Source organism: Eriocheir sinensis, chromosome 22 (assembly GCF_024679095.1).
Source record: "Eriocheir sinensis breed Jianghai 21 chromosome 22, ASM2467909v1, whole genome shotgun sequence".
Classification (NCBI taxonomy): domain Eukaryota; kingdom Metazoa; phylum Arthropoda; class Malacostraca; order Decapoda; family Varunidae; genus Eriocheir; species Eriocheir sinensis.
In genome coordinates, this window is record NC_066530.1 from 13,277,311 (window position 1) to 13,304,742 (window position 27,432).

General features: G+C 45.4%; 1 protein-coding gene and 1 long non-coding RNA gene across 7 annotated transcripts in view; both read left to right on the forward strand.

The window, feature by feature from the left end:
• LOC127002088 (putative neural-cadherin 2) overlaps window positions 1–27,013 on the forward strand; it is a 267,960-nt gene extending 240,947 nt beyond the window's left edge. For 2 of the 6 annotated variants that reach the window (XM_050867541.1, XM_050867542.1), the window contains exons 13-29: window positions 209–422; window positions 543–751; window positions 1,028–1,188; window positions 9,152–9,311; window positions 9,743–9,958; window positions 10,246–10,568; window positions 10,707–11,094; window positions 11,225–11,512; window positions 12,432–12,532; window positions 15,924–16,085; window positions 16,162–16,353; window positions 22,294–22,472; window positions 22,877–23,066; window positions 23,349–23,458; window positions 23,570–23,698; window positions 23,820–24,026; window positions 24,273–27,013. In XM_050867541.1, coding sequence (XP_050723498.1) covers window positions 209–422; window positions 543–751; window positions 1,028–1,188; window positions 9,152–9,311; window positions 9,743–9,958; window positions 10,246–10,568; window positions 10,707–11,094; window positions 11,225–11,512; window positions 12,432–12,532; window positions 15,924–16,085; window positions 16,162–16,353; window positions 22,294–22,472; window positions 22,877–23,066; window positions 23,349–23,458; window positions 23,570–23,698; window positions 23,820–24,026; window positions 24,273–24,631 — 3,588 coding nt within the window. In that variant the 3' untranslated portion in view covers window positions 24,632–27,013. The remainder of the gene's footprint in view (window positions 1–208; window positions 423–542; window positions 752–1,027; window positions 1,189–9,151; window positions 9,312–9,742; window positions 9,959–10,245; window positions 10,569–10,706; window positions 11,095–11,224; window positions 11,513–12,431; window positions 12,533–15,923; window positions 16,086–16,161; window positions 16,354–22,293; window positions 22,473–22,876; window positions 23,067–23,348; window positions 23,459–23,569; window positions 23,699–23,819; window positions 24,027–24,272) is intronic. The other 4 variants (XM_050867544.1, XM_050867545.1, XM_050867546.1 and 1 more) reach the window with 4 other exon arrangements.
• LOC127002090 (uncharacterized) lies at window positions 5,560–6,023 on the forward strand. Its single transcript, XR_007755713.1, has 3 exons — window positions 5,560–5,595; window positions 5,845–5,910; window positions 5,977–6,023. It is a non-coding gene; the product is annotated as an uncharacterized LOC127002090 (long non-coding RNA).
• Window positions 27,014–27,432: the final 419 nt, after the last annotated feature.

The window sequence follows — 27,432 nt, forward strand, 5'->3', positions numbered from 1 at the left end:
GCTTGCTCCTTTGTACTGAGTATTAAGTTCGTGAATGGGGTAACATGTTGACTTTCATCTCGAGACGCTTCCACTCTTTGCACAGGACGACAAAGAGAAGTGGAGCTTTATTAGTCAGCGGTGTTTAACACTTCTACAGGATGTCAAGAAGACCCAAGCTTTACTACCAAGGCGCTCCTCCATTGTGTGTTCATGTCTCGCCCCTCAGATCGACGTGACGGACGTAAACGACAACCCGCCGTTCCTGGCGGAGCCCCGCGAGGTGCAGGTGACGGAGAACAGCGAGGCGCAGCAGGTGGCGCAGGTCAAGCTGGGCGACCCCGACGACTGGCGGCAGGGCCACGGGCCGCCCTTCACCATCGCCCTGGACCCCCGCGCGCCGCCCCACGTCACCGACAGCGTCAGGGTCACGCTGGACACCCGTGAGTCAAGAGACAACACTTTCTATGACTCAACTGCCATCTTCCTCATCATAGTCATCATCACCACCACCACCATCATCATTATCACCCGTGTTTGACATCTCCCCGTGTGTGGTGCAGGCGGGGACGACGGGCGCGGCGTGGGCGTGGTGTGGACGCGGGCGGCGCTGGACCGCGAGGAGCGCCCCGCCCTGCTGGTGCCGCTGGTGGTGGGCGACGCCGGCTGGCCGTCCCTCAGCGCCACCGTCACCCTCACGCTGCACGTGGCCGACATCAACGACAACCCCATGGCGCCCGCCGCCAAGACGGTCACCGTGCACACGCTGCAGGTACTGACGCACCATACACGCCCCCCATACATGTTAGCTGGACAAAACCCTCAACAGACGATAGACTCGCCCTGCCTTCCTTCCCTCACACACGCCACATCCTTCCCCTCCCGCGAACACAATGCCGGCCAGACAGCTGACACAGCCTTGCCCCAGCCATACACACCACACACACTGTAGCCCCTCCTCACTGGTACACCATCCTCTTCCTAGCACACTTAAATCTTCCCCCCGCCCCACCCCCGGCACACAGCTGATGCCCTCGTCCCTCCCCAGCGCCCGGGGTCAGCGGTGCCCCTGGGGCGGGTGTACGTGCAAGACCCCGACGACTGGGATTCCGCGGCCAAGACTTACGCCTGGCGGGACCCTCAGGCGGGCTTCTCCCTCGACACCGCCAGCGGCCACCTCACCATGGCGCCCTCCACGCCGGACGGCAGGTGGGAGGGTCTTGTTCTCTATCATCATCAGCAGTACGGCTATCCTCACCATTATCACCATCATCACCATCATCACCATCACACTCAGCAGCATAACAATCACCACCATACCTATCAACATAACTATCACGACCATCAGCATCAGCAGCAGCATCTCCACCATCATCATCATTATCGTAATCCAGTTTTCCTTAATGGCAACTCTCTATTTAAGACACCATAAAGAAGTTTCGGCTTACTATCACAGCTTGTCACTTGTTCCAACCTAACTGAACTTTACGTAACCTGATTTAACCTAACCCATTACACTGCTGCAGACGAACCGCGCGGGAAAAAAACGCTCGTGTGAAGACATGCCTCTTGGACACCCACCCGCGCGGCCATACTACCGCGCGGGAAAAAAAAAAATCGTGTGAAGGCGGCCTTACTGACAGCCTTATTCTCTCAATGGTAGCTCTGCGGCACCTAAGTCAAGTGGGACATATACATAGTTTTCATATCCACGTGCTCTCATTAGCGCTAGCCTTCAACGCAAGGGGAACAGTACTATGCAGGGCAGGGACTTTCACTTCCCTGGACCCACACGTGACAAATCGACCGCATACCCCTTGTTCTTTTTTTTTCTTTATCTTTTTTTACAGCAAGGGAGACAGCTGAAATACGATCATAAACTAAACCACTATTATTAACTACATACGTACTTCCTGCAACACAAAAATACATAAAAAAAAAAGAAAACGTCGCTTCACTAGGATCAAAATCATACTCTCCCATTACAATATTAATAACTTTCATCAACATGGCATTTCATAATACTAACACCGTCAACAACACGTGTTCTATAGACTACAGTGTATCCACCCATATAAACAAAAGATGGAATAAAGCAAAATCCATCAAAAACTTTATCAAAAACTTCATCAAACACAGCATTTCATTTAGTTTTACCATCAATAACAAGTAAATGTCCTACACTCGTATTTTTTTACAGGAAGGGAGGGAGCTCAAGGGCAAAGAACAAAGAACCTGATAATGACAAAAACAAAAGAGCAAAACACACACAAAAAACGAGAAAACAACAACACAAGTAACGCCTCGCAACACTAAAAAAAAAAAAAAAAAAAACTAATACATCCAAAACATCCAGAGACAAACATTAAAACAAAAACACGAAAAACCCTCTCAACACTTATAAACACAATCAGACACTCTTAATAAAGGATCGAAAGCATCTTCACCGCACAGACTCCTTCGTGTGTCTGTATAAGGCCAACATCTGATACTTCAACTTTTCTTTTTCTCTCGCACCGAAAAAACAAAATAAAATCAACACTATAAACACATGGCTGAATCGGTAAAGCACCGCACGCGACAGAGACGCGGGAGTCAATCCCTGCCTGCCTGCCCGCAAGCAAGCCACCGCCGCCCGCCCGCTTAAAGCTACCCACATGCTGTCCAGAAGACCACCACATCAACGGACCTCCTAGATAGGAGGATAGAAGATGAGAGAGGGGCCGGGAGGCAGCATGAGCCAATGCAAGCCACTAAACACTCGCCGACGCGCCTGCGGGCTGGGGCGACCATCACCATCGACACTGGAAGAAGCCTTGGGTCGACCATCCCCCCCCCACAGGGAAGAAATACCGGCGCTATAATAGGCGACAAAAAAAAAAAAAAAAACAAACACAATCAGACACTCTTATTAAAGGATCGAAAGCATCTATATACCACACAGTGTCTTCCGAGGGTCTGTTAAGTCCCGGCATCTGATACATTAGTTCATCTTTTTTCTCTCACAACGTATATAAACAAAAACGATTCACAACCCTATATAAACAGAATCAGACACACTCATTAAAGCCTCGAAATTCTATACCGCGCAGTGTCCTCCGTGTGTATGTAATCCCAGAATCTGATACATTAATTACTCTTTTTCTCTCTCGCAGCGAAATAAATAAAAAAAACGCTTCACAACACTATATAAACAGAATTAAACTCTCTTATCAAAGCCTCGAGAGCCTATACCGCGCAGTGTTCTCCGTGTGTTTATCTTTTTCCCTCTCACAGCGACAAAATAAAAACGCTTCACAACACTAAACAGAATCAAACTCTCTTATTAAAGCCTCGAGAGTCTATCCTGCACAGTGTCTCATATATTCATTTCATCCCGGCATCTGATACATTAGTTCATCTTTTTCTCTCACAATGTAAATAAACAAAAACGCTAAATTCACAACCCTATATAAACAGAATCAAACTCTCTTATTAAAGCCTCGAGAGTCTATCCTGCACAGTGTCTCTCATATATTTATTTCATCCCGGCATCTGATACATTAGTTCATCTTTTTCTCTCACAATGTAAATAAACAAAAACGCTAAATTCACAACCCTATATAAACAGAATCAAACACTCTTATCATTGCCTCGAGAGTCTATCCTGCACAGTGTCTCTCATATATTTATTTCATCCCGGTATCTGATACATTAGTTCATCTTTTTCTCTCACAATGTAAATAAACAAAAACGCTAAATTCACAACCCTATATAAACAGAATCAGGCACTCTTATTAAAGCCGCGAAAGTCTATACCTCCAGTGTTTATGTAATCCCGGTATCTGCAACATTAATTAATCTTTTTCTCTCTCGCAGCGAAATGCCATTAACAACGCGGCCCGAGGTGATTAACACGGACGTAATAAATGTGATGTTCTTATTAATTCGTAGGGCGACGCTCCCCGCCATGACCTTATTATTTTATGAAACGTCAAATGAGAGTCAGTCCGATTTATTTCATGTTTTCGCTATCTGGTTTATGTGGCCCGAAACTGCGTGGTAATTTGGGTTTGTCTTCGCTAATGATTGGGTGATAATTAATTACTAAGAGACAGTGATTAGTGGGCTTTTTTTCACATTATTGGTTTCTTTTTTTTCCCTTGAACTGCTTCCTTTCTGTAAAAAAAAAAAAGCTAAATGTAAAGAGAAAAATATTGATAATTTGGGTTTGTCTTCGCTAATGGTTGGGTGATAATTAATTACTAAGAGACAGTGATTAGTGGGCATTTTTTATTGATTTATTCTTTTCCCTTTGAACTGCTTCCTTGCTGTAAATAAAAAAAAAAAAAAAAGCTAAATGTATAGAGAAAAAGTAGTGATAATTTGGGTTTGTCTTCTCTAATGATTTGATGATAATTATATACTAAGGGGCAGTGATTAGTAGGCTTTTTTTCCATTATTAATTTCTTTTTTTTCCCCTTGAACTGCTATGCTTCCTTAAAGTAAAAAAGAAAAGAAAAAAGTTAAATGTACAGAAAAAAAAAGTAATGCTTCCTCTTCTTTATCAATGTGGTTTATTTTGACCCGAAACTGCGATACAACGTGATAATTTAGGTTTGTGTTCTTCGCTAATGACTGGATGATAATTACTAAGGGGCAGTGATTAGCGGGCTTTTTTATACATTATCAGTTTCTTTTTTGTATGCCCTTGAAATGCTTCCTCGCTGTGAAACAAATAAAAAATAAACAATGAATAAATGCACAGAAAAAAGTAATACAGTGACCTTCCTCTTTTTCATCAATGTGGTTTATTTTGACCCGAAACTGAGATACAACGTAGTGATTTGGGTTTGTCTTTGCTAATGACTGGATGATAATTACTAAGGGGCAGTGATTAGCGGGCTTTTTTTTATACATTATCAGTTTCTTTTTTGTATGCCCTTGAAATGCTTCCTCGCTGTGAAACAAATAAAAAATAAACAATGAATAAATGCACAGAAAAAAGTAATACAGTGACCTTCCTCTTCTTTATCAATGTGGTTTATTTTGACCCGAAACTGAGATACAACGTGATGATTTGGGTTTGTCTTTGCTAATGATGGATGATAATTACTAAGGGGCAGTGGTTAACGGACTTCTTTTTCCATTACTGGTTTCATGTTTTTTATTTTTGTCGTCGAACTCCTTCCTTGCTGTAAAAAAAAATAATAATAATAAATAAATGCACATAAGAAATCGTAAATCAGTGACCTTCCTCTTCTGTATCAATTCACTTCGGTATGTAATTTAACGTTGAAACTAATTAATTTTTTCTACCTTAGGGCACCTGTTTGAAGTCGATTCATTATTACTATTTCTCAAACCCGGCAAAAAAAGAGGTAAAAAGTTATCATTTCCAGCACTAATATAACAATAATGAGGTAACGTGACTATTAGTTTCTCAGGTACATATTGAGCTTTAAGGGTAGGCAAGGTCACGATAGGTCAGGTCAGGTTAGTTTTGCTCAGTTTATCGTTCAAAAAGGTTAGGTTAGCTTTGGTTAGTTTATCGTTAAGGTCAGGTTAGGTTAGCTTTGGTCTGTTTATCGTTCAGGTTAGGTTAGGTTAGCTTTGGTCTGTTTATCGTTCAAATAGGTTAGGTTAGCTTTGGTCTGTTTATCATTCAGGTTAGGTTAAGTTAGCTTTGGTCAATATGTCGTTCAGGTTAGGTTAGGTTAGCTGTGGTCATTTTATTGTTCAGGTTAGGTTAGGTTAGCTTTGGTCAGTTTATCGTTCAAATAGGTTAGGTTAGCTTTGGTCAGTTTATCGGGTTAGGTTAGGTTAGCTTTGGTCAGTTTATCAGGTTAGGTTAGGTTAGCTTTGGTCAGTTTATCGTTCAAATAGGTTAGGTTAGCTTTAGTTAGTTTATCGGGTTAGGTTAGGTTAGCTTTGGTCAGTTTATCAGGTTAGGTTAGGTTAGCTTTGGTCAGTTTATCAGGTTAGGTTAGGTTAGCTTTGGTCAGTTTATCGGGTTAGGTTAGGTTAGCTTTAGTCAGTTTATCGGGTTAGGTTAGGTTAGCTTTAGTTAGTTTATCGTTCAAATAGGTTAGGTTAGCTTTGGTCTGTTTATCGTTCAAATAGGTTAGGTTAGCTTTGGTCAGTTTATCGGGTTAGGTTAGGTTAGCTTTGGTCAGTTTATCGGGTTAGGTTAGGTTAGCTTTAGTCAGTTTATCGGGTTAGGTTAGGTTAGCTTTAGTCAGTTTATCGGGTTAGGTTAGGTTAGCTTTGATCAGTTTATCGGGTTAGGTTAGGTTAGCTTTGATCAGTTTATCGGGTTAGGTTAGGTTAGCTTTAGTTAGTTTATCGGGTTAGGTTAGGTTAGCTTTAGTTAGTTTATCGGGTTAGGTTAGGTTAGCTTTAGTCAGTTTATCGGGTTAGGTTAGGTTAGCTTTAGTCAGTTTATCGGGTTAGGTTAGGTTAGCTTTAGTTAGTTTATCGGGTTAGGTTAGGTTAGCTTTAGTCAGTTTATCGGGTTAGGTTAGGTTAGCTTTAGTTAGTTTATCGGGTTAGGTTAGGTTAGCTTTAGTTAGTTTATCGGGTTAGGTTAGGTTAGCTTTAGTTAGTTTATCAGGTTAGGTTAGGTTAGCTTTAGTTAGTTTATCGGGTTAGGTTAGGTTAGCTTTAGTTAGTTTATCGGGTTAGGTTAGGTTAGCTTTAGTCAGTTTATCGGGTTAGGTTAGATTAGCTTTAGTCAGTTTATCGGGTTAGGTTAGGTTAGCTTTAGTCAGTTTATCGGGTTAGGTTAGGTTAGCTTTAGTCAGTTTATCGGGTTAGGTTAGGTTAGCTTTAGTTAGTTTATCGGGTTAGGTTAGGTTAGCTTTAGTTAGTTTATCGGGTTAGGTTAGGTTAGCTTTAGTTAGTTTATCGGGTTAGGTTAGGTTAGCTTTTGTCAGTTTATCGTTAAGGTCAGGTTTGGTTGTTAATCATTTTATCGTTCAGGTTAGGTTAGGTTAGCTTTGGTCAGTTTATCGGGTCAGGTTAGGTTAGCTTTGGTCAGTTTATCGATATCTTCCAAACCCACCAAAAAAAAAAGACGGAAAAGTTATCATTCCAAACTAACGAATCAAAAATTAAGCAACGTTACTATTTTCTAGGACTAGACAACGTTACGATAATTTAGGTTCGTTTAGTTTATCATTATTTCCCACACCCACAACAAAAAAGGAATAAAAAAGTTGTCATTTCCCGAACCGACAAAACAAAGGTGAGGCGGCAAGTCATTTAATCTTTTCACAGATACGAGTAAAGCTTCAAGATTAAACTAGATTACGAAAGGTTCAGTTTATCACTATTTTCAAAACCCACAAAACAGAGGGAAAAAAGTTACCTATCATTTACCGAAGTAACGCAACAAATGTGAGGGAGCGTCACTTAATCTTTCCAAAGGCATGAGTGAAGCTGCGAGATTAGACTAGGTTACGATGGATCAGTTTATCGATATTCCCAAAACGTACAAAAGGAAGGGAAAAAAAAACTGAGGGAGCGTTACTTATTTTTTTTTAAGGTAAGGCAAGGTCAGAATACGATAGGTTAGGTTTGTTGATCAATTGTTGTTTTCTCCTTTTTTGTGTGATAGTTTATCGATATTCCCTAAACGTACAAAAGGAAGGGAAAAAAAACTGAGGGAGCGTTACTTATTTTTTTTTAAGGTAAGGCAAGGTCAGAATACGATAGGTTAGGTTGTTGATCAATTGTTGTTTTCTCCTTTTTTGTGATCAGTTTATCGATATTCCCTAAACGTACAAAAGGAAGGGAAAAAAAAACTGAGGGAGCGTTACTTCTTTTTTTTTTTAAGGGAAGGCAAGGTCAGAATACGATAAGTTAGGTTTGTTGATCAATTGTTGTTTTCTCCTTTTTTGTGTGATCAGCTTATCGATATTCCCAAAACGTACAAAAGGAAGGGGAAAAAAAACTGAGGGAGCGTTACTTCTTTTTTTTAAGGTAAGGCAAGGTCAGAATACGATAGGTTAGGCTTGTTGATCAATTGTTGTTTTCTCCTTTTTTGTGATCAGTTTATCGATATTCCCTAAACGTACAAAAGGAAGGGAAAAAAAACTGAGGGAGCGTTACTTCTTTTTTTAAGGTAAGGCAAGGTCAGAATACGATAGGTTAGGTTTGTTGATCATTGGTAGTTTTTTTTTTTTTTTTTTTTTTTGTCCTAACTAATGGAAAAAAAACTGAGGCGGCGTTACTTCTTTTTTTTTTTAAGGTAAAGCAAGGTTAGAATACATTAAGTTAGGTTTGTTGATCATTTGCTGTTGCTGTTGTTGTTGTTGTTGTTGTTTTGTTGTTTTTTTGCCCTTGAGCTGTTTCCTTTACATAAAAAAAAAACTCCCCAAAACTCACAAAACAGGAGAAAAAAAATAATCACTCCAAAACAACAACGAAAGTGAAGCAACGAGGCCATTAATCTTTCCCTAGGTATACGAACTAGGCTTCAGTGTTAGACTAAACTAGGAGAGGTCAGGTTAGGTGTGGCTAGTCTATCATTATTCCCAAATCCATTCAAAAAAAGGAGGAAAAATTGTCTTCTCAAAATAGCGCAACAAAGGTGAGGCGGTGAAACTATATACAGAAGGTCCAAAATTCAGTCAGTCAGCTTTGTATGGCAGAAATATAACAACGGAGCGGTGGGTGGCGGGCTTTTTTTCTACACTCTTTCAGTTGCCTCTTTTTCTCTCTTTTTCTTGTGGGTTTGCGGAGTAATGATAAACTAACCAAATCTATCGCATCGAAATCTTGCATCTCAATTCGCCCTTGAGGAAATAGTCTCCTTTGTTGTAAAAAAAAATAAATAAATAAATAAATAAAAACACTTCCAGATTGCGCTAGAATTTATATATATATATAGATGACATTTAAAACATCTATTATGCGGCGTAACTATTTTTATGCTACGGTCCTAAGGTCGGCAGTGACTACATGTATATAAACGATTTATTTTGGGTGGAGGTGTTCTTCAAATACTGCCGCCGTCTAAAGGAACGTTGCCAGATTGTCTTACTCAGCCTCTTATATTTACCGACTTCCGTTAAAAGCGTTACCTATTGGTGTTTGTTTACGATAGCTGTGAGTCAGAAACCGGAAAATATAATGTGCTGCGTGGCTGTGTACGATAATCTGGTAACGCTGGCCCTAAATCTTTCCCCAGGTACGAGTTGAGCTTCAAGGTGAGCGACGACAGCCAGGGTCAGTTCGGCGTGAAGGCCAACGTGACGGTGCAGGTGAAGACCATGAGCCCCGAGGACGTGAAGCACGCCACGCCCCTCACGCTGGCCGTGGACCCCAGCTACCTGGTCAAGCCCGACAAGGTGAGGCTCAGGACCGTATTATCTGACCTGACCTGACCTGACCTGACCTGACTTAACCTAACGTAACCTAATGATAGTCTGGCCCATATTCTCAGACGCCTTCGGTTCTCACAACTATTTCCAAAGTCCACAAAGAAGATTATTCGGGTTCTTCTCATATGGGTTTTTTTTACGTTTATCCTTCATGGTGCCTTGGTGCCCTGTCAAACTATCCCTAGGTTCATAAAACTACCTCCCTCCATGAAAATACTAACACAACCTCTACGAAAGTCATACCAAATATGTCTCAATAAAAAATAAAATAACAACATTGTCGTCTCCCCGAAAAAAAAATCTCATCTCCAGATCAATAAATAAAATTATAGAAAACGTCACCTCCATGAAAACGAACATTCGTATCAGATAAAAAGGAACGTCTCATCCCCACACAGTCTTTCCGCGCACGTTTCCAGCAGGGCGAGCCTTCCCTGCTGGCGCGGCTCCAGGCGACGGTCGGGGCGTGGGTGGGGACTGGGGTGGAGGCGGCGTGGGTGCAGCCCCTGCGGGACGGCCCCGAGGCCTCCGCTCCCAGTTCGGTGTCCCGTGTGTGGCTCGTCACCCCGGGGATCATCAACGCCGACCACGCCATCCTCTACCGCCGGGACGAGGTGAGGGCCAGGGAGCCAGGTGTTGGCTTATCCTCGCCTTGGTGTTTGGTATGATGCTAAATGTAGGCATTTATGTGTAACAATGGATTGTTATTGTTTATTGATCACATCCATAGAAATAGTCTGGATATAGTTGGGCCTTTTGAAATTAACATAACAAGTATTTTTAAAATTAAACTTGTGTGTGTTTAAGAGACATTGTTGTGTACAGGGGCAAAAATGTCCCTAATTCCGCTTTCCAAGCATAATTGTAACTCTCCTCCTCCCGCGCCGCCGCGCCGCTCCAGCTGAGCAGCATCCTGGGCGTGGAGGTGACGGCCGTGGGGACGGGCACGTGTCAGGAAAACTTCGTGGACACGCCGCCGGGGGCGCCCAGCAGCCGACGCCGCGCCGCGCTGGACGCCGAGTGTGCCTACGGCTGCTGGGCGCGGGCCGTGCTCAGCAGCGGCTTCACCATCGTGGACGCCAACACGTCGGCCGTGGTGGGGCCGCGGCTGGAGGTACAGACGGGCTGTGGCTGTGACAACACCTCGCCGCCCCCAGACACCGCCTGCACGCCCTACACATGCCTCAACGGCGGCCGCTGCGTGCCCACGCTGACGGGCACCAGGCAAGTACTGGCGGCTGTGGGAGGCACGAGTTTATACTTTATCTCTGGATCCATTACTGGCCACACCTGATGCCTGGACGCGTCAGTGTTCCGTGTCCCGTGTCCTGATGACTGACGCCTCCCTCCCTCCCTCTCCAGGTGCATCTGTCCCTACGGCACGTCAGGCGCCCGCTGCAAGGTGCTCGCCAGACACTTCGAGGGCGGCGGCAGCGGGCATAAGGGCGGCGGAGCCGAGGGCGCGTGGGCGTGGGTGCCACCCCTCCCGCCGTGCGCCGAGGTGCACGTGAGCCTGGAGGTGCTGAGCACGGCGGGGGCGGCGGCGCTGCTATACGCGGGGCCGGAGCAGCAGGGCGCCGAGCAGGGACAGGGCCGGGGCCGCCGCGACCTGCTGCTGCTGGAGCTGCGTCAGGGGCGGCCGGTGCTGCTGCTGGACCTGGGCGGCGGCCCCGTCACGCTCGCCCTCAACTCCTCCGCTTCGCTGGCCGACGACACGTGGCACAGGATAGACCTCATCTGGAAGGACGAGGTGAGGCGCGGGGCGGGGGGGTCAAGCCTCGCTCCGTCCCGGGGGTGTGGGGTGGTGTCTGGGGGCAATCGCGAGTCCAGCGAGTGATCAGATCGTGGCGAATAACACATGCCTTTCTTCCCGCACACAGCTGGTGGAGATGATCGTGGACCTGTGTCTGGGGGGCCGCTGGGACGAGCCGCCGCCCACGCCTCCCCCCGCCGCCACCAACAGCACCTCCACGCCCGTCCTGCCCGACGCCCACGCGTGTCGCGGCGCCGTTAGGCTGCCGAGGGGCGCCCGCGTCCTCAACGCCGGCGGGGTGCTGCAGGTGGGCGGGCTGGTGCATCCGCTGCCTACACTCAAGGGGAGCAAGGATGCGCCGCCACGCCCCCCACACTTCCGCGGCTGCATCAGGAACCTTAGAGTTAACGGCAAGGTGAGTCAGGCGGCGCTGGCGGCCACAAATAGATATGGTGATTGCTCTTCCTTCAAGAAGCCTTCGTACGCATACACAAGTTTTCCATAAAAAAAAAAACAAGACGCTTCACAAGTCCACACAATACCATGCATGACCTCGCCGAATTCACCTGCGGCGAACTGCGGCCACTGTCTAATCTATGGAGGCAGAATTTCTACCTTCATGGTCTATTCAGCCCTAACGAAAGAAAACGTGTCCGAAGCACTGATATGCCAGTATGCCCTTCCTGGTTGAGTGTTCTATCGCCCACCGCTCCAGCCCCACCCACACCCACCCACACACACACACCCACACCCACACACACACACACACATGAACGCAATACACCTTCAGCAGCCGTAAAGAAGTGCATTGAAGCCAAGACCTATTGAGCCATGATTGACACCTTCATTTCCTTCTGGCACACAAACGCTATTGACCCTTTACCTACCTACGTATTAACCCGTAACTCTTAAACCCACTAACCCTTCATCGACACCATCTATCAACCCTTCATTGGTATCTTCATCCACCTTACAAATACTGACGATCAACCTACTAACCTTTTATTATCTGCAACTATTAACGCTTTTAACCATTCCTCTCCCTCCATCTCCACCTTTTCGGGCTTTTTTTTTTTCGTTATTATTTTTTTTTTACTTGAGCTATTTAATTTACTGTGAAAGAAAAAATGAACATTCACAAACACTATTAACTCAACCATTTACCTTTTAGCCCTTCATCATAAACAGTTTCACCTCTCAACATCTCACAAGCACTCCATTAATCAACCACCTGTCAAGCCGCTAAGATGTGAAGTTACCTTTAATCACCACCTCAGTACCTCATCTACATCCTATCAATGCCTCCTGACCCCTTCCACCTCCTCCCCCGTCAGTTAGTGGACCTGGGCAGCGGCGTGCTCAGCAGAGGAAGCTCACCGGGGTGCGCTGCCGCCGACTGCCTGGCCAACCACCTCCACTGCGGCGTCCACGGAAGGTCAGTGTGGAGCAGAGGTGGACGAGAGGATGATTGACTGACTGATTGATTGATTGAATGATTGAAGTATGCGAGATGGTAGGCAATGTTAACCAACTCATTTCTCTTTTTCTTCACGTTATGGGTCTTAAATTGTACAAATTCAAGCAATGAGGACGACAAGAGACAGGTAAAGACAGTTCTACACTACACTTTGTCTCAGCACTTAGAGAGAATAAGAAGAGTGACCAGAACGAGTAGAGGTGCATATCCTAGCTAACTCTTGCACCACTAGTAAAACAGAGGATAACAGCAACACACACTGAACCATATCTTAAAGCTAGAAAATACACAACAAAAATTAAGATACTCGACGATACATACGAATCCAGTGTTAATGTCCAGTCTGATTTAGCAAAGAGTATAATATAACCAAATCAAGGACAAAAACAACACACAGACCCATTCTTAAAGCTTGGAAATGCATACTAACGATATAAATTTAGATATATACAAACTTAAACCTACCTCCTCTATAACTTAAACAGACAGTACACCATCAAAACAAAAACATTATGCCGCTTAAAGCTTGACAACCCAGACCAAAAAATATAGACTACTGACAATACAAATCCAGGGTTAGTCTCCTCCCAGAATGTACTGCCGGCGACAGAGTACACACAACCAACACCACCCCCAACACAACGCAGGCAATAAACATACACTTGGGCGTTCATGCAGCAGGCTTATGCATAGTAATGGGGCCAAACACGTGGCTGGTATCGGCGGGGGGCGCAGATAACAATAAATAATGGGTGGCAGGTGCTGGGGGCGCTCCGCTGAACCTGATATCGAAGGTCTTTTCTATTGCAGTGTGTGTGTGTGTGTGTGTGTGTGTGTGTGTGTGTGTGTGTGTGTGTGTGTGTGTGTGTAGGCGTTGTTTTAAAAGGGGGAGAGGAAGGAGGGGAGAGTGGGGAGAAGGAAGGGGAAAGATATATACGTAGATAAAGATATACAGAGAAGGAAGAGATTATATGAAAAGAGAAACATGAGGAAATAATAGAAAAAAACAGCTGATAAGAGACAAGAAAAAGACTCACAGAAACAGATGAAGAAAAGAGATAAAAGGGAGTGAGAAAAAGAGAGAGAAGTTAAAGATAATACAAAGACAAACAAAGGTAGTGAAAACAACAACAGATGAGAAAGAGAGAAGGGAAAAAAAGAAAGAATGAAAGAATAAGAGAAAAGACTAAAACGGATTAATAGAAAAAAACGAGATAAACGAGATAAAAGGAAAACAGACAAAGGCCGATAAAGAAAGTGAGAAGAAAAAAGAGAAGAGAGGAAGAAAAAAGGAAAGAAAAGCAGATTAAGAGTCAAAACAAGAGATAGAGAGAGAAGAAGAAATGAAAGAAAGGGAAGCAAAGAAGGAAGAATATGAAGAAGGAGGAGGAGGAAGAATAAAACAAGGGAAAGGAAAGAGAAAGAAACGAAGAAAAGTAATTAAAGGAAAAATGAAAAGATACAAAAAAAAATGAAGGACGAGGAAAAAAGAAAGAGAAAGGAAAAAGAGAAAGGGAGGGAGGAAGAAAGTAGAGAGAGAGAGAGAGAGAGAGAGAGAGAGAGAGAGAGAGAGAGAGAGAGAGAGAGAGAGAGAGAGAGAGACGTGTCATAACTCACGGCCAGTAGCAATAACGCGCTCAGAACAAACACAAACGACTTACACGGAAAAAAAAGAAAGAGGGGAGACGAAAAGAAAAAAAATGACATGTAAAAGAAAGCGTCTATAAAGAACAGGGTAAAGATAGTTAGACAACGCTAACTTAGAATTATGATGAGTACAAACAATTATCATTCCTACTTCTTGTTCGCTTTTCTTTTGTTTTCTCTCTAGATTCACGGTACAAACGGAGAGAGACAAAACCGTACCTGGGAAAACTATAATCTTATGAATCCAGGTGTGCTGTAGTGCTTTCCGAAACACTGATAAATGGAAGAGAATAAGAATGATATGAATAAACGAGACTAAAATTAAATGAATAGGAAAGAAAATGAATGAATAAAATGAATGAATAAGCGTGAATAAACTTAAAAAAAAAAGTAGCCTAACAAAAAAGAAAGTAAGACAAAAAATAACAGGAAAAGAAAAACAAATCTACTAAACTAAACAAAAATCAACTCAAAATTAAACACAAATAATAAAAAAAAATCAAGCTAGATAAACAGGAAACGAAAAAACAAAACAAAAAATCATCAGTTAACCAAAACAAAAAAATATTCAAGGACACAAAACCAACTAAAAAAAACAGGTATCTAAAATCTAAACCAGGTAAACAAACAAAAAAACAAAACAAAACATCATCACCAGGTAGCAGTAAATGAGGAGGGAGGGAGGGGACGACAAGCAAGAGAAGGAAATGAAGAAGAGGAGAGAGAGAGAGAGAGAGAGAGAGAGGGAGGAAAGACTGAGAAAGAAAAAATATCCAGCGTTATAAAATCTAAGAGAGGGGGACACACACACTTGCATTCTCTCCCTCCTCACTCCCCTCCACTCCACGCCACTCCTCGCTCTTCTCTCCCTCTGCGTCCCTTGCACTCACCTCCTCGCTCCTCCTTACTCCCCTCACACACGTCATCTCGCCCGTAATGAAGAAGCAGGCTCGCGTGAATGGCCCAGTCAGCGTGTTAATTAGGAAAGAAGTTACACGAAGGGGGTTGTATGATTGTCGCGACTCTCCAGCTCTCCCCCGTAACGTGATTCTGCTTTCTCTCCTCTCCCCCCCCCCACTCTCTCCCCCCCGTGCTTGTACTAACACTTGAGCCTCGAGGAATAGGTTGAAGTAGTAGTCGGTGTTCGTACTTCATGTCTCTCTTCATTTTCTGGTTGTCTCCTTTTTCTTTTCTTTTTTCTTTTTTTTATTTCTGTCTTGTGTTCCGTTTTCATAAAGTTCCTTAATTACGGGATGCTCTGTGCTCCTTCATGCTCTTTGTCTTTCCTCTCCCTCTTTCTTTTTCTCTGTTTCTTTTCCTCCCTCTTTTTTTCTCACGTTCTGTAGATGCTCCTTCATCCTCCTCCGGTTCTTCCTCATCATCTCCCTCTTCATTCTCTCTTTTTCTTTATTTTTTCTTTATCTTTTTTGTTTCGTTATGCTCTATAGATGCTCCTTCCTCCTCTTCTTCCTCTCCCTCTTAACATGTCGCTTCCTCTTTTCCTCTCCCCTTTGTCTCTGTCTCGCCGTGTCCTCTGCCCCTCAACACTTCCTGAAAAATGTGTGCGTTTATTCGTGTTTGTTCTTTATCGCGTCCCTCGTAACGCTGAAGTGAAGAATTATCGCTTTGTGTCTTCAGCAGCAGCCTCTCCTTCCCCCTCCAGCGAAGGGTGTGTTGTGTATAAGCACTGTCTCGCCCGCAGGTGTCGCGGGTCGCCGGGGTCGCTACGGTGCGAGTGTCAGCCGGGGTGGGGCGGGTCGGGCTGCGCCTCGCCCACCACGCCCGCCGCCTTCCTGCCCAACAGCTACGTCAAGCTGGCGCTCTCCTTCTCGCCGCTGGCCTACACCACCTCCATCAGCCTCAGGTAGGAGCGGCGCCTCACGGCGCTCTGTGTTATAATTGTCGTCGCCGCCACACCCTCTCAGCGCCTCCTTCGGCAGGTTCCGCACGCTGAGGCGGCGCGGCGAGCTGGTGGTGCTGTCGTCCCAGCACGGGCGGGACAGCTGGTCCGTGCAGCTGGTGGGCGGCCGCCTGTGCGCGGTGCTGCACCTCCACCCGCGGCCACCGGCCTCGCTCTGCCTGTCGCGCGCCGCCCTCACCGACGGCCGATGGCACGCCCTCGCCGCCACCAGGTAGGTGGGCCTACATAAGACACTTGACATCATCTAACCTGACCTCACCTGACCTGATATAACTTAACCTAGCCTTACCGACGATCACTGGCACACCCTCGCCGCCACCCAGTGGGCCGCCAAAGGGACAAGGCACCGACCACTCATACAATGTCAATAAGGATCTCAAATTAAAGGTGCAACAAATTATTACCTATAATAATAATAATAATAATAATAATAATAATAATAATAATAATAATAATAATAATAATAATAATAATAAATAAACATATAAGCAAAAGCATTAACTTGCATCCTCTTACTGACTATTTGAAACAAAAAAGTCAAACGTGATGGAAATCGGAGCTTAAAAGATTACAGAGGATGACATGCCGCCTTAAAAGAGCCCAGCATCTATACTTCCAAAGCAATCCCAGGACGAACAACAACCAGATTATCCAAGGGTCAATCTGAAGGTATTATTTAAAAACGCATTACGCCCGGGGGAGTTGGCCTGTGTCGGCAAATACTGAAAGGAGCTGCCACCCCAGAGACTGTGTTGGTGCTGCTGGGGTGGATGCTGAAGCTGGCTCTTTTTTTCTTTTTTTTACAACAAAGGAGACAGCTCAAGGGCACAAAAAAAATAATAATAAAAAAAAGCCCACTACTCGCTGCTCCCAAAAAGAATCCAAAGAGGTGGCCAAAAGAGAGGTTAATTTCGGGAGCAGAGGTGTCCAGATAGATTTGAGTATCTGTGTCAGGTCCTCTGCCTAGATAACTTCAGGGGGAACTATAGCTACCCTGGGTGACCTTGTATGCACCAAACAAACCTTATCCACCCCTGTGAGTGAGTTAGCTGTGTCAATGGAAAACACTCATTGCTTGGTGGGGTTACTACATTATATAATTTTATTTGGACAGGTTAGGTTACTTTATTTAGTTTGGTTAATTTATCTTATACAGTAATGCTATTTTATGCATGGAGAGATCAGGTTACTTTATTTGGTGTGATTTTTTTTTTCACAAACTCCTGAAATGACAGTAACCTAAGAACTTGAATTAGAGTAACCCAACCTTACTGTTTCCACGGATGTAGCTAAATCACACAGATGGCAGAGTCTTGGTTAACTGACATATTTCCCTCAGTTTGAGTCCCCCTAAAGTAATCATATTCCAGGCAGAAGACTTAACCCGGTAGCAGCGACGGGCCAAATTTGTGCCATGATATAAACCTCCAAAAATAGATGATACATAATCTGATCACAAATGCGTTGATATATATTATGAAATGGTTTGTGTGAGGGGTGATTTTTTCTCATTTTTCTCGCTAAGAGGGACCATTAAGAAACATGATCCCCGCTGCTACCGGGTTAAGGGAAATCTATAAAAAGCCAACTTCACCACTCATCGAAGAGGAAGCAACACCACCCAGGACTGGAGCCTTGTGTTGGACTCTGGAGGGCATCTCTCACCATAAAATGCATGACAACTTTTCCTGATTAATGGCTTGGTCCAATTAATGACTAACGACACTTGAGCCTCATCACCCACCAAGAGACCACATAAACCAAACAAACTTCACTAAGTACAAATAGCTAACAGAAAACAAAGTAGCCTAAGCTCTTCCTATCAAACAACCTAACCATATTTATAACCAAATAAATTCAACAGTCTAAACTAACCATCCGAAATTAACCTCTCTTTTGGCTACTCTTTACTTTTTACTTTTGTGGGAGCGCCAAGTAGCAGGCTTTTTTTTTTTTTTGTACGGCACTCTTTTTGTTGCCCTTGAGCCGGGTCCTTTGATGAAAAAAAAAAAGTAACCTAAACAATTGTGTAGGGTCACTCTCCACCTCCAAATTCAACATTAGCACCTTCATGTTAGAGTTGAGGGACAAAATATATGTACCTTAACTGAATATGTTGTCAAGGAAAAAGATATGAAAATTATTTATTTCTAAACTAACAGGTCAGCCTAGACTCTAACCTAATGTTCCTGTCAGTAATCTATTGCTGCTTAATTATGGTAGTAGCCCATCAAAACTAAGTATATCCTATTATTACTAATGTACAAACATAGACGTTAAATCAGAAACCTATCCCTATTAAATTAGTTCCTTTGACGGGTTACAGCGGATCACTTGGGTTGCAGGATTGGCTGACACTGATATTAAGTAGGCACTGATTGGGAAGCTTGATGACCAAGTGCCCAAATCAACTCAAAGCACTTCATGTCTACACGACACAGTGTGTTTAATGAAACAGTAAAGTTAGAGCAGTAAAGTTATCAATAAGATTTCTAGTAAGGGATACATTGCTGATATAAAGTAAAATGAGCCAGACTGAAGCTCCGACATCAATCCAACCAAACGGATGGTAACCTATCAAGCTGAAATGGTAACCTATCACCACTTAATTAGTTAAAATGTATATTCATGAATGAAAAGAACCACAAATTAACCTAACTGATAGTAACCCTTAAAAAATAGTAGTAACCTAATACAGCTAGGGAAAGTCACCCATCACCCAATAGCAAACTATCAGAGCTAAGCTTATCGCCTTCTGGTCTGCTTAATAAATAATGAATAGCTATTCACATCAAAGCAAGGCTTGATGAACAGCCATGCCCTATGAAATGAGTAACATAAAGCAACCAAATCCCTTCAAATCAGAAACCTATAACCGCATATTGATAACTTTAGGAGACTGACTTATTATCAGCTATCCTAGTGCTGTTACCTTAAGCCATAAATAACATGAAGTAAATGGTGCCACTGCTTCATTTGTATTCTAAGAGCACAAGTAAATAAAGGTATACTCATCAAATCTATTCAATGAAGGTTAATAGAATCATACATTTTTTCAACATTCCAATTAATATCCAGTCATTTTCATAGGTGGTGTGAGTGGTGTAGGGTATCACAGGGTGAAGCAACTGTACAATATTTCTATAATGTTCCGACAAAGTCTTCATAGAAACTCATCCAGACGTTAGAGAAATATGGTACAGCTGCTACAGCCTGTGTTTTCCTATGCCACTCACACCACCATTTGTTACACCTGTCAGTTATATTTATGTAAAATAATTTACCAAAGTGCACATTGAGGAATGTCTTCTCAGGACACATTCTTTAGCTGTTTGATAATTATGAAGTATATGCAGAAGCTAGGAGGTATAAAGACTCAGTAAACTGTAGTAGTATTGACACACTGTGATTGGACAAGGAAAACATTTGGCTGGAAATTAGGTTAGGATCCTCTTGATGACATTTAAAAGTTTTGCATGACTCATGATAACTGTTGGGGGAGTCAATTCATGCTATGCAAAGTATGATTATATAAATTCATTAATTATGAAAGATAATTATGATATCCTTATATACTGCTTGCTTTACAAGCTTAAGGAAAATATAAGCTTCTTTTCTTGGATGCTTTTGTGTCTAAGGTAGTTTCTAATAAGAACTTAATGATTTTTATACAAACAAAATATGTATTCCCTCAAAGGAAGGGATTTATCTTAGAGAATACTTGAAAAATATAATGTAGATCTTTTGTTGAACACAATACACCCTCTGCCATCACAATCTATCTGTATGGGTAAAAGTCCAGCATGGTGCTGGGCAGGGGTGGGCAATACAGCATGTCCAGTGGCCATGCCAGAGTCATGGGGCTATGTGTAGTAGCCCTCAGGGGCTGGTCAACAAATGGGTGCCTGGGACCACCTAGGGAAGGTAAAATGTGGCAACCCGGTGGTGGCCCTGTGTCCTGGGGTGAGGCGTTGGCACCCACCACAGGCCACAGCCTCGAGAGCCAGGGTGACATGATCGCCGCAGCCTGGCGCGGGTGTGATGAATGCCACAACTTTACCTTGCCTTGGTGGGCGGCGTTCTCTGGGGGCAGGCGTTGTTACACCTGACGCAGGGGTCCACACACCTCAGAGCCGTGGCCTGAACACACTTCCACGCACTAAGTGTTCCCGCGACACACACGGTCAAGGCCAAGGTCCAGGCAGCGCTGGGCAGCAACACTCGCAGGGGCGGTGGTTGAGGCACATTTCAAACGCCGCGCCGTTACTGTTTGTTTACCTTTACCCGTCCCGCGTCGACAGGAGGTGCCAAGCGGCAAATATGTACCACTGACATTTCAACAATCGACGCCGCTCTCTGTAAATCTACGTTAAATTGAGTAGTTTTAAAAAATAAAGTGAATTCTCTGATATACTTGCAATGTGTAATTCCACTAAACTTCACTTTACTTTGTGATGAAGCAAAACACAGTAGTGGGGGAGCCCGTGGCAAGACCAGGACCAAGCACCTCCTTCAAAGATCAAGATCAAGATCAAGATCAAGGGGGTGCTGAAGAACGGACTCCACATTTAAAGGCCAATTCTAGAGGACCTGCTGGGCAGCGACACCCTCAGCCCCAACACTGGTTTCCAAGCCTTCAAGTGTACACAGACCTTCCTGCAGAAGTCTGGCCAGCTCGGCAAGATCTAGCCCCTGCCCCAGGGACATATCTCAACAGCGACAGCCACAAGTAACTTCTGGGGTTATAGAGGCCGTGGTCCCATGGCCTAACCAGCCCCCTAAAACACTGAAGAAAAAGACATTGTTCATATTATATCGTCCCAGGGTCACTACGACACCTCCCAACCTCCCCTAAATATTTGCCGACCTAGGCCGGTTCTGTCGAGCCCAATGCGCTTTGTAAATGTGCAAAACTTGAGCCTAGGGGAACTTGGGTGTTTTTCGTCCTGGGCTTCCTAAGTTCGGACCCGGCGATGGATGAGGCAGCTCGGAGCATTAGGTAAAATAAAGGAAAAAGCCGGATTTTACGCGTTATTTCCCCGGCTGTTCGTCACGGACTTTGGAATGGCGCGCGAGAGAGCCAGAGAAAGAAAAAAAAGGAGCAAAACAAAATTCAGTACGGATGAGGCATAAATTTAGCCACTGATTCGACCTTCCGCGCTGAATATCAACAGAAGGGTTTAATCTAAGATTCTAAGTCTATATATACCAAGTCAAGTCATCCTGCTTCAAAACTGCGACCGGTACCGCGCAGGGGGCGGTTTGGGGGCGGAGCAGCGGGATGACGTCACTTGAAGGGAAAAAAAAAAAGACAGTTCAGGGGTGATTAAAGTTGCGGCCGTGTGTACACTTTGGATGTGCATGCTTACTTTCTTTCACAGCGCGTTCAGGCAAGCCACTGATGAAAAAAATATGCCCTTTTATTGTGCTATTGCGTGACTAATTCCAGTGCCTACAAACGGCGGTGTGGGGTGTGAGGGAGTTCATGTTAAAATGATTGATTTAAATTAGTCCGCCTTTCTTCGTTTGCTCTAAATCCCTGTTTCTACCTTCTCTAGTTCGGCTCCAAGCAACGTCACGCATAAACCACGCCTCTGCCGTGTCTCCTCCCACAAACCTGCGTATGACTTGACTTGGTATATATAGACGTAGGATTTAATTATTTTTTTGTTATAATGTAAAGGAGAACGAACAAAGACTGAACAAAAGAATAGTGAGTGTCCCATGACTAGTTCCTCGCAAGACCATTATATCCTTATGAACCCTCCTGTATGACGGCTGAATCTGCTTGCATCCTCTTTTTCCACACCAATTCCTCGTAAAACCCTCATGTCATAGTGTATCCTATATGACTAACTTGCTTGTCTTTACTCCTTTTCCAGATATCATAAGACTATCATATCCTTGCATCTTCATATGTGAGACTAGTAAATCTGCTTATCCTTCATTCCTCTCACGACTATCTCTTCTTTCGAATGATCAAGCCTTCGTGTAGGAAGAGCTAATGTGCATATCTTCCACTTTTCCATTCATAAGCCCTTCCTATCCTTTCGTTTCCTCGTTAAGGCTCGTGTCTGCTCCCCGTTCACTCTTCAGCTCGTATGACTTTACATTACAAGGGACCTGCTTTTGGTCCACTTTCCCTCAACAGGTACGGGTCGGCAACCTTCCTGTCGGTGGATGACGGGGACGGCGACCTGTACAACGCGTCCCTGGTGCTGGAGGGGCGGCAGCTGCTGGAGATGGACGGCACTGAGGGCGTCCTGGTGGGTGGGTCACCGGAGTACGTCGGGGCCACCATGTTCAAAGTACACAACGACTTCCGTGAAGGTAAAGAAGGGGATAGGACAATGCAGATCATGTAATCATCTGTTCCAGGGCTCGTAGTTTCAAACATTTCAGGGCTTTTGTAGAGGTTGTGGGTATTGCTATGAGTAGTTTTATGAGCCTAGTGATCGTCTGACAAGGCTTCTGCACCATGAATGTAAAAGAAAACACTCATGAGAACCCAACTAATCTCTTCTGTGGCGTGTGGAAATATTTGTTGTGAGGGTCGAAAGCATCTGAGAACAAGTGACTTTATTTCAGGTTAGAAAATAACATAATACTGAGAAGGAAGGTGTGTGAATAAGAAGGGAGGAACGAGAGGAGGAGGACCTAAGAAGCGATACAAAGCGTTACAGGTCAAAAGAAGAAGAAGAAGCTCCTCACAAGCATTACTCTTCCTTCCTCAGGTTGCATCGACGACCTACGCATCTCAGGCCACAGCGCCCCTCTCCCCCCCGCGGTGAACAACACGCCCTGGGGCCAAGCGAGCGCGTTCAAGGGCGTGGAGCGAGGCTGCGGCGCCCCGTCTGCGTGTACCAACGTGTCCTGCAGGCCGCCGCTCTCCTGTGTCGACACCTGGAGGTCCTACCACTGCGGGTAAGTCATTCATTCCCCATGGTCTGATCACGCTTTGAGCTCGCGATCCCCAGCCAGCACCGTACCTGAACAAGCTTGGCGTTCAGGTGAAGGGTCTTTGGGCGCGGGTGGAGCCTCACATCACAGCCACACAGCCAGAGGGCGGGACACAATCCGGCGCCCATTCACTGCTCGGTGGACAGGGAGCACGTCTTATTTAAGGAGACTGTCCATCCGTCTCCCCGTGTGTGTGTGTGTGTGTGTGTGTTACGACAGTTTAGGGACTGATGAGGTGTGTTTCAGGTGTGGCGAGGGCCGCGTGCTGGGCCGGAGCCGCGTGACGTGTGAGGACGAGGACGAGTGTGCGTGGCGGCCGTGCCTCAGCGGCGGCTCCTGCTTCAACACCCAGCCAGGTGACGCTCGAGGCCGCGGCATGTTGGGGAATGTCACGTGACTCATACATCACATAGGTCACGGTCAGGGTGTCGCGGTGTGTATTACAGTGGTTGTTCATCCCCACACAGGGTACGTGTGCTCGTGCCCGGCGGGGTTCAGCGGCCAGCACTGCCAGCTGCCTGACGTGGGCCACACCTCCCTCAAGCTGCCCGTGGGCGTGCTGGTCACCATCGTGGTGTGGTGCATCTTCCTCGTGCGTGAGTACCAAGGACAAGGTCACGGGCCACCTTTCCTAGCGTGAGTATGTTGCCTTCCTTGACAGTCTAGATCAATGTTCAATGTTTTATGGCCTGCACATGTCCCCTTCCCTCCCCGCAGTGTTGGTGTGCGCCTTCCTGCTCCACCAGCACCACCGCCGCTCCGCGCTGCGCAGGGGCATGGCAGACGCCAAGGACACCACCGTGGACTGCAAGGGACAAGTGTCGCCGCCGTGCAGCCACACACCCAACCTGCTGGAGCTGCAGTTGCTCAAGCCGCCCAGAGCCAACGGTCAGCCAGCCTGGGCCAGGAACCCCAACATTGCCGGTAACTCATCCCTGCATTCTGTAGCTCCATTCGGATGAACGCTTACAGTCTAGAGAGGCCACGGTATTTCTAAATCACAGTTTTAACGGAACATTATTAATTTGTCCTTAGCCAAACCTCCACTGTAATATGTCTTCAATTAAGAGAAAAAATCAGAGACGTTTGTAGCTAGCCAGAAAATGTTGAACTTGTCGCTGCATGTCTTGAGGTTGACGGGCGAAACTCAGGGCACGTCTTCTGCTGCAGATGTGGATGTGCTGCAGGTGGACGCCACGTCGGAAACCAGCAGCGTGGAGGAGCAGCGGCGCGGTGGGACCCAGGGAGCGGCGGCGACGGCGGCAGTGGTGGTGGTGGACGGCGGGGCGCGGCGGGGAGTGGGCGTGACGTGCCGCGGGGAGAAGGCGCGGCTGGAGAGCAAGGGTGTGGGGTCAGCCACGCCGACGGGGGACGACCTGAGGAACTACGCCTACGAGGGTGAAGGTTCATCCCCTGGTTCTCTCTCCTCTTGTAAGAATGCCTCCAGCGTTCTTCAGGCATGCTACACTCCCAGGCATGCACACCCCACCAGCCAGCGCCAGGGAACCATAGGCGTCTTAAAGCAATGAGACTCTCTGGTTCCATTAAAATATGACAGTCCCTTGCACAGAGCTAGCATAAAGAACCAGTAGGCGAGTCGGGAGTCCTTCAGTCACGTAAAATACTGATCGTCCGGATGTACAGAAGTCTTACTCAACGTGAGGACTCATTGTGGTTCTTTTGTTCCTTGAAAGACTCAGATTCTTATGGTTCCTCTTGTGGGTTTCTTGAATGGTCAATAACGATATTTTGTGTTACCCTGAATGCCAAGCGAAGACCTTTTCTCCATATAGATATCGGAGCTCTTGTGATATCAGTTGAGTCATCCTCAATATATCCTGAAATATCTAAGTGTTTATCTTGAGTATCCTTGAAAGAACCACCATTATCCATACAGTAGAACGAACTCCGCTAGGGGTAATTAAGAAGACCTGAGTATTTGGACAGTCATTTTGCACTCTAGTGATAACGGCTGTGAGTGCTTCCATAGTCTAAGGCCCGTATTCTCAGACGCTCTCGGCTCTCACAACAAAGACCTCCCAAGGCCACAATGGAGATGAGTCGGGTTCTCATGAGTGTTTATCATATTCATGGTGCTGAAGCCTTGTCATATTATCACTAGGGTCATAAAACCACCCATGAAAATACCCATAAGAACCTCTACGAAAGCCTTATCAAACGTTGGTGTGAAAGCCATGGTGTCTGAGGATACGGTCCCAAGAGCTTAGCATGCCCCTTTAACACCCTCCCCCCATGACAGGCCTGGAGAGCTGCAGCGGCAGTGCAAAGTTCCTCGGTGGCTTCCGCGAGGTGGCGCACATGCTGGAGTCGTGACACGCGGCGGGGACACAGACGCCGGCGACTTCAGCGTCCAAGGGAAGTCGTCCGGCCAGCGCCCCGCCAGTCCCCCATGTCCCCCTCACCGTCACCGCCACCCTGGTCCACGCCACGCACCGGGGGAGCTCCGAGGTGGTGGTGTCCTCTTGCGAACCTCTCCTGCAGCCGCCACAGCCCAGGGGAGGAGCGTGCGAAGGTCAGGGCGTCAAGATCGTGTCCCTGTCCCCGCCCTCCCCAGCCAGTGCCTTTAAGTGTTAGCGTAACGGAGTGTGGGACTTGTGGGACTCGTACGGCGTTTGTCCGTCGCCCGCTGGTCTTCCATGTCGGGTCAACGAGGCGAAAAGGACAGTGAGGAGAGTGGGACTTGCACAGACGAGTTGGTTGGTCTTGTATAGATTCTCGCCTTCGTGAATGTTGTTGCCAAGATGACGAGGACGGTGGGGTTGGCGGTATACAGAAACTCACCCTCCGAGAGAATTGTGAGATAGTTTGGACTTGCACACACTCTCGCCCTTTCGTGTATAATAAGTTACCAAGGTGAAGGAAACGGTGGGATTGGTGGGACCTGTACAGTGTCTCTCCCTATGTAACCTTCCGTGAAAGTTAGGTTACAAAGACAAAGAGGGCGGTGAGGTTGACGCTGGAACTTGAACGGACTCTCCCCCTACTGGCTTTTATATCATAAGAGACACAAAGGAGATGTGGGCGTTACGAGCAGGACCTAAGCATATAAGGAGGAGCTATAAGGTAATGTGTTTGTGGGAGTACCTTCAACAGAACACTGAGATTGGAAAACGATTTGTGGGTATGGTTCTAAGTTTGTCTTGGTACCACTTGCAAGCCATAAATTCTAAGAAAACTAAGGACATTCTGGGTATTACTGAACTTATCCATCGTTTGTCATCCGTAACCTTCAGGAAGATGTTAATTAGACGTATGGGGATGAATTATGAATATTGGTCCACTGTATGTCTTGGAACTACTTGCAATCCGTAAATGCTAAGGATACGAGGGGCGTTTTGGGGTCTTTTGAGACTTATCCAGCGGTTGTCTGTCATCCACAACCTTCAGGAAATATTACCAAGACCTATGGAGTGAAATTTATGGGTATGGTTTAATATTTGTCTTCGAACCACAAGGAATCCTTAAATGGGGACTCTGGGTATTATTTTTAAGTTATCCAGCATTTGTCTGTTACCCACTTCAGAAAATGTTAGTGTGGAGTTTGCAGTGAAATTTATGGGTATGGTCAAGTTTTTCTCTTCGATCCAATTATTGATAAAAACGGAGGGGATTGTGGGTATCGTGGGATTTGTACTATTTTGCCCTTTTTTATGTCCTTGTCCCCCTTATCGCCGCCGCTGCTGCTTCCTGTGTCCGTGGTTCGTGGGCGTAATGAAGGTCTCTTGCCAAAGTCTATTTTGTAATTCCTTCTTTCCTCGGAGGAGTGACTCTACCGTAAGATAGTTGTAATGCGTTCCTCTACTATTGTGCGTATTTCCACCACCATCACAATATACACTGTTCGCAGTTGCCATACTTCTCAATAAATTATTTTCGTAAAGTAAAACGATGCTGTTGTTTCTTTTTGTTGTACCTTTCCTAAGTAGCAAGACCAAAAAATCCCTCTCGCCTCGGACAGGTAATTTATCTCCCATCGCCACTGATATGAAATTTGGTTGAGGAGAAATGAGAACTATATACTTTTTCATAGAGTAAAACCTGATTCTGTTGTTTGTTCAGTTTCTTTTCTGGGCAACAACACCGAAGAATATGTCCCATCGAGTCTGATATGAAACTTGGTGGCGAAGAAATGAGAAATGGCTATATATTTTTTTTTTGGGGGGGGGCAACAACAGCCAAAAAAATATGTCCCATCGAGTCTGATATGAAACTTGGTGGCGAAGAAATGAGAAATGACTATATATATTTTTTTTTTTTTCTGGGCAACAACAGCCAAAAAAATATGTCCCATCGAGTCTGATATGAAACT